This window comes from Camelus dromedarius, chromosome 4, assembly GCF_036321535.1.
Source record: "Camelus dromedarius isolate mCamDro1 chromosome 4, mCamDro1.pat, whole genome shotgun sequence".
Lineage (NCBI taxonomy): Eukaryota > Metazoa > Chordata > Mammalia > Artiodactyla > Camelidae > Camelus > Camelus dromedarius.
This window is the reverse complement of record NC_087439.1, coordinates 5,512,335-5,519,002: the sequence shown is the minus strand read 5'-3', so window position 1 is coordinate 5,519,002 and position 6,668 is coordinate 5,512,335. Positions and strand designations below refer to the sequence as shown.

Below are 6,668 nucleotides of genomic sequence, written 5' to 3'. Positions count from 1 at the left end.
ATTATCTCAAAATGGATCATTGAGGTCTAAGTGTAAAACATAAAACTAAAAAAAAAAAAAAACCAAAAAACAAACTCCTATAACAAAACAGGAGAAAAATCTAGGTGACCTTGGGTTTGGTGATGAGTCTTTAGCTATAATCCAAACGCACAATTCATGAAAGAAAAAAACAGATGCTGTACTTCATTAAAATTGAAAACTTATGCTCTTCAAAAGGCACAATTTATTAAGTAATTGGAAAGGTGAGCCACAGACAAGGAGAAAATGTTTGCAAAACACGTATCTGAAAAAGGACTGTATCTAAGATATACCAGGAACTCTTAAAACTCAATCAGAAAACAAGTTAATTAAAATACGGGCAAAATCATCAAAAATGATATAAAGATGGCAAATGGGCATTTGAAAAAATGCTCAACATCATGTCACTAGGGAACTGCAAAGGAAAACAATGACCCCACTACACACCTGTCAGAATGGCTAAAACCTACGCTCTGACATCACAGAAGGTTGGCGAGGATGTGAAGCAACGGGAACTCTCATTTGTCGCTGGTGGGAATGTGAAATGGTACAGCCACTTTGCAAGGCAGTTTGGCAGTTTCCGACAAGACTAAAGATAGTTTCACTTCATGATCCAGCAATCACACTCCTAGGTTTTCACCCAACTGACTTGAAAATTTACTTCCACACGAGAACCTGCATGGGAATGTTCAGTTTTACTCATAACAGTCAAGAGCTGGAAGCACCAAGATGCCCTTCAGTGGGGAAACAGGTAAGCAGACTGTGGCAGTCACACAGCACTAACAACAAACAACTTGTGATACACGCAGCAAACGGAAGGATCTCAAATTACGTTGAGCAAAAAAGCCGGATGCAAGTAAGTACATACTGTATGATCCCATTTATGTGACGTTCAAGAACAGACAAGACTAACCCATGATCAGGGACAGCAGATCAGTGCTTACCTTGTGGGCTGGCGGGGGTGGGGTCAGGTGGAGAGGGTGCTGACTACAAAGGGGCCCTGTTTCTGGGGTTACAGGAACGTCATCTTTATTTAGATGGTTGTATATATTTATCAGTGCGCACAAAACTGTAAATTTAAGATTTGTGTATTTCAGATTGAACAAAGCTTGTGCTGTTCCTGTCTCAGCATCATTTTGTGATTGGCTGTGCAAATCTGAGCAGAAAAAGAACCTCCCCAACCGGGATAAGAGGTCTCCGCCTGGGCTAGGACCTTGGCAAGGGGCCAGGCGACTTCAGCAACAAATTCTTCAGGAGCTGGAGATAAGCACTGACTCAAACCTAAATTCAGCTAACAGTGGTGTGTGCCCAGGGCTCGGGCGGGGGCGTGAACTCGGGTGTTTCTAAAACCGTCAGGCATGTCGTACATCATGCTCCAGGGCAAGGCTGGGTGACTGATGTGCACAGACCTTCTCTGAGAAATGTAATTGCAAAGTGACTTGGAACCCTTTCCCATTTCCTTCCTAAGTGAGGTGAGTCATCAGGCCAAAATCATAAACGAGAACGTTCCTGAAAAAGAGATGTGTCTGCCCATTTCCAGGTGCCTGGATAAGACCCTTCATTTCTCACAATCAACTCATACAAAAAAAGATTTGGGTATTTAACTATATGTAATCATACCACGATAAAATTGGCGGAAAAGCGTCAAGATAGTGGTTACTTGTGGGGCAGGTAGAAGGTTGCGATTGGAATGAAGCAGTTGTGGGGCTTCTGAGGTGACTGGCAAGGCTCTGTGTCTTACTCTGGGTAATCATAGCCAAGTTGTTCTTTTAAGGATTTATGAAAGCTATGAATTTGTTTCATGTACGTTTCTGAATCTGTGCTGTCTTCTGCAAGAAAAAAAAAGTACGAAAATTTACATCCTTTCAAACGTGAGCATTTCGTCACAGGTTGGGTTGGACTATATAACCTCTAAATAACTCTTTAAACTCTTAAAATTGTGTGATTATTATTCCTATGATAAAATCACTGAAAAGGACAACACTATAAGGCACTTTCTATTTAATAGTCTTTTGAAATACCCAGGTTTTAAAAAATACAGAATTTTCTAGACTAAGCAGATGGATTAAAACTTTTTCCCCCAGATTCACATTCCTTTGATTTTTCTACTGTAAAGAACAGAAGCCAAATATTGAAGTCTTACCTCCGATGTATTTCTAATTCTTTCTAATCTTTAAGTATGTGGATGATAGTTTTCTGGACCAAGAGCCACTGGGTGTCTGGACTTCTCAGCACTCTCTCCTGGTCATAAATCCCTGGAAAGCACAACTAACAAAATCACCAATTAAGTTGTATACTGACCACTTGTCCAAAGATCAGATATGTGTAAAACGGTTGTGTCTGTAATAACCCAGACCTAACGACCTGAACGCCTTTCTACAGGTGAACGGACAAACGACTTGTGGAAGAGCCACAGCATGGAATGCCTGCTACTCAGCAATTAAAAAGCAAGGAACTATTGACATGAGCAACATGAGCAGATCTCAGCATAAATATCCACCATGCTGAGTAAAAGGTGGCAGACTCCATCCCTCAAAAGAGAATATACTGTATGATTTCACTCGTATGAATTTCCAGAAGATGCAAATAATCTAGAGTGACAGAAAGGAGTTTAATGTTGGCCTGGAGGCGCGGAGGCAGGGAGGGGTGCGAGGTAAGATGTCACAAGGAGGCGCGAGGAAACTTAGGAGTCTGATAGACATTTTCACTCTTGATTGTGGTGATGCTCTCAGGGCACACACACGTCAAACCTTACCAAATTGTACACTTTCAGATGTTTAGTTCACCGTATGTCCATCAGTCCTCGATAAGGCTGTTTTTCAATAATGTTGTACTGTAGACAAGGTTCATCCCCCATGCCCTCCCAACTTCTGATCGTGCTGTCCTCCCAAGGCGGGGGAGAACAGAAGATGCTACTGTCCTAACCTGCACTGACAGCAAGCTTGCCCCGAACAGATTCCTTGACCAGGGTTATCGACGCTCTGTTTAAGGGAGGTAATGCTACCTTTCGGGAGAACAGGTCTGTAATGCAGAGTCCCAAATACCTGAGTCCTGTCCTTCACTCGCCGGCACACCACGTGTCCCTGGGAAGAGACACAGATGAGAAGCTGAGGCAAAGAACACTGTTCTGGCACAGCCACACACCACCACGTCGAACACCACGCCGGCGTCCAGGACGCGGGCAGTCATATCTTCAAGTGGAAACACTGGTGTAGCAGCCTTGACTGCTCCTGTCCGAGGACTTCTGCAGCCGAGGCTCTGCAGGCAGGTGCTCTAGCCTGGGGAAGGCTGAACACCTGCTTGGCTTCTCTCTTCTCCGACCCTACACCAGATGAGCACTCACCGCTCCCATTCGAGGAAGGCCGTCTCAGGTGAGCCAGTCGGAGGAGAGCTACAACCTTCGTCCCAAAGACGGGATCAGGACTGGCATGGACTCGTCTCAGATCTCTTCAGGTCAGGGCAAAAAGCAAGCCTCAGCCACCTCACCATTCCAGCAAGTTCACAGGAAGGAAGAGCAACCTCGTAAAGGAAATCCACCCTCCTGGATGTTCCGCAGCCCTCAACTGTTCCACAGTGTGACCAGCTTCTATGTGCGATGGGATACAACAGCGTCTTGTATTTAAGATAACCCAAAGCCATCAGACTTCACAATCTGTGACATCTTCAAAACACCAGGGTAAATGGAATTCTGTGGGGAATAACAAAACTTTAACGGAGTACACCCATGGTGTGTGAGAAACCACAGGAGGGGAAACACTCAAAGACACGTGCAGCACGGCACTGATTAACTTTATAAAAAGATACAAACTGCTTATGTACAAAAACCTCTTTGAGTCCTTTATTAACGTTTGGAGATGTGCGGTACATACGATTAACAGCATCACACCAGCTATAGAAGTACAGATAACCAAGAACGTACTTCAGGACAGGGATCTCAGAGCAACTTACGGTGTTGCCGGCTCGGCACCTCCACAAAAACCCAACTCAGACACACGCAGGACAGACAATATAACAATTTCACTGTGAAATGGTTCTTTAAAAAAACGACGAGACTCGATAGTTCAAACCCTTTAGAGTGTGAGATGTGGCAGGTCGCTCGGTGCCATGGCACTGCTTTCGAAGGCCAGCTTGGGCATCTGAAGGGCAGACGGAGTAAGACCCGGCTGGAGTGAGGGGAGAGGTCTGAGTTTCAGTGGAGAGAGAACAGATGGTCCGAGTGGATACTTTCAGTCCAGGCTCAGTATGGGTCCTGCAGGAATCCATCAGCTAAATTCAGTTTGTCGGCTGGAAGGCCGAGAAATGCCAGCCGGTCATTTGTCACTGATTTCAACCAGGAGACACTGATGCATCACAAGTCACGTGTGGGACAGGAAGTGTGGGAGGGAGCCGCCTGGAAGAGAGACTGGCGTCCACCGTGTCGGACCAGCTCTGATCCCCCCGCGTCACTGTGCTACGGGTCCCTCTGCTTTCACGTGTGAATTAAGGAAAATCCACTTTGCAAATAACTGGAGCCCTCCCCCCACCCCCAACGTCATTCTTCATCAATTCTGTTTTCAGAGTCCTGATTTGGGGTCTAGACTTTTTCCTTTCGCTTCAATTTTGACACCTTCTTGACAGTGCCGTTCTTGTTTAGAAGCTTCAGGACGCGGTCTTTGTGATCTAAGACCTTGAGCATGGAGTCTCTGGCCTCGCTGATCTGATCCATCACGAGCTTACACCTCTGCATGTTTCCCTGGAACGAGAGACATCATGTCACCAACCGTCATCTTCAAGACAGTGTGGTCTTCGTGATTCTGATAATACGGGCGGAAATCAGTAACAGGTTTTTACTCAAGACATTACTGGACGAGGGAGGGAAAAAGGGAGCAGTTAAGAGAAGAGGGAGAGGACTCCTTCAAACCTGTATTAGTTCATTTATTCGGTGTAAATCATCATCAGTTGCTGCTTTTTTCTTTGGGATAATCCCTTCCTGTAGGTTGGTGAGTCTTTCATAAACGTCGTGTTCTAGATTCGTCTGCAACAAACAAGAGGGCGTTGTGACCTCAGAGATTCTCTTTGTTGTCAAACTCAGGCCAATAAACCCACCTTGAATCACCTGTGTAAACTAGGAAAAGATCTGTTTCACTGATAAAACTGTTTCTCCCAATGAATAAGGTACAGGACAGCAAGGAAAACCGATCGACAACAATTTACCCCACAATTTGTTGTAAGGCACTGTCTACCTTCAAGGATAACTTTTAAATACTGCCCTGAATTCACAATTCCTCTGAAAAACAAGTCTACAAGTCCTGTATTTCTGCTAAATACAAAAACTAACCATGGCACTACTTTTTTTTTTTTTTTTAGATGAAGGTACTGGAGAGTGAACCCAGGACCTCATGCATGCTAAGCACTCACCCTGTCACTGAGCTATACCCTCCCCTGGCACTACCTTAAAAAAAACAAACTCATTAAAGACAATGTTCTTTAGATCACTCTATTCCAAAGATGGGCAAACTCTGTGAGGTTATCATTTTGATCGCCTCCTCTTTACCCTGTTGGTGAAGGAAGGACTGCCACCCCAGGGGGATGGAAATGGCTGAACACGTAACACACCAGACAGGTGAGATCAACAGCAGTTTACTGGTCAATATACTCACAGCCGAGGGGAAGAGGACACTGCACACCACGCAGGGCCATGTGGGGGCTGCACTCCGTGAACCAGCAGGGGCTGCAGGAGGCAGGCTTTGTAGTATCCAGGGGGAGAGGTGCCCCCGGTGCTCACGGGAGGGTGTGACTGGCTTACTTGAATATCTCAAGTGGGCAGAGAACTGAGGACCACTATTCGTGGAGAAGCGGGACCGCTGTTGGTCCCACGATAAGGAGCAGAATGGCGAGGGGTGGGGCTCACTGTCAGACCGTCACACCACAGTTAGAGGCTCCCCGATCGGATGTCACAGCAACACGTAACACAGAACCCGAACCGCAGGTCTCACACCACGGCTGTTCAACAGATGCGGTTATGGGTACCAGAGCTAAGATGTGCTCAGATTACAGTACATCCACAGAATAGACAGGATAATTATGTTACACAGCACACACAGAACTTCCACCACGACCCATGTTCACTGGGAATGCTTCAGAATGACTCAGGGAATCCAGCCGCCCCAGCATGACGTCACAGCTGCGGGAACGCCACCTACCAGCTGTAGCAACTGGGCGGCACACAGGTGGACTTTCCAGCCTTGGGCACGACAGGAGACTCCTTTCTGATTAGCTATTTCCTGCAGCATAGCTTTCTTCTCCTCTGGAAACATTAAAAAAAAAAAAAAAGTGTATTCTGATTTTTAGAGTGCTAAAGTCATTTGTGTTCAAGACACTATTTTCTCAAAAATTTCTGCACTTAAGTATCTTTAAATCAATCCTCTGCATTTAAGTCATTGAAGATACAGGTCGTGACACGAATAAGAGCTCTTTTTGTCCACCCTAGAGGAATTCTTCAAATCTAGTTAGTTCAAAAGAATAAATTAATATTCTAATCTCTTAAAAGAAGGGAAGCGATCTTGAGTGGGTCGGAGCCATGGCATGTGTGATGCTTGGAAGCAGGTGGAGGCTGGGCACGAAGTTGTAGCAGCTCCAAGCTGTTGTCTCGACCTTGGAGAAATCACAGG

The 6,668-nt window shown here is 45.5% G+C and overlaps 1 protein-coding gene across 8 annotated transcripts in view; it reads right to left on the bottom strand.

Moving 5' to 3' along the window:
* Positions 1 to 3,829: 3,829 nt before the first annotated feature.
* The window catches only part of SAP130 (Sin3A associated protein 130), a 72,366-nt gene continuing 69,527 nt past the window's right edge, over positions 3,830 to 6,668 (bottom strand). For all 8 annotated transcript variants that reach the window (XM_031451190.2, XM_064484660.1, XM_064484661.1 and 5 more), the window contains 3 exons: positions 6,201 to 6,304; positions 4,919 to 5,032; positions 3,830 to 4,750 (listed from right to left, as the gene is read on the bottom strand). In XM_031451190.2, the coding sequence (XP_031307050.1) occupies positions 4,592 to 4,750; positions 4,919 to 5,032; positions 6,201 to 6,304 (377 nt within the window). In that variant the 3' untranslated portion in view covers positions 3,830 to 4,591. The remainder of the gene's footprint in view (positions 4,751 to 4,918; positions 5,033 to 6,200; positions 6,305 to 6,668) is intronic.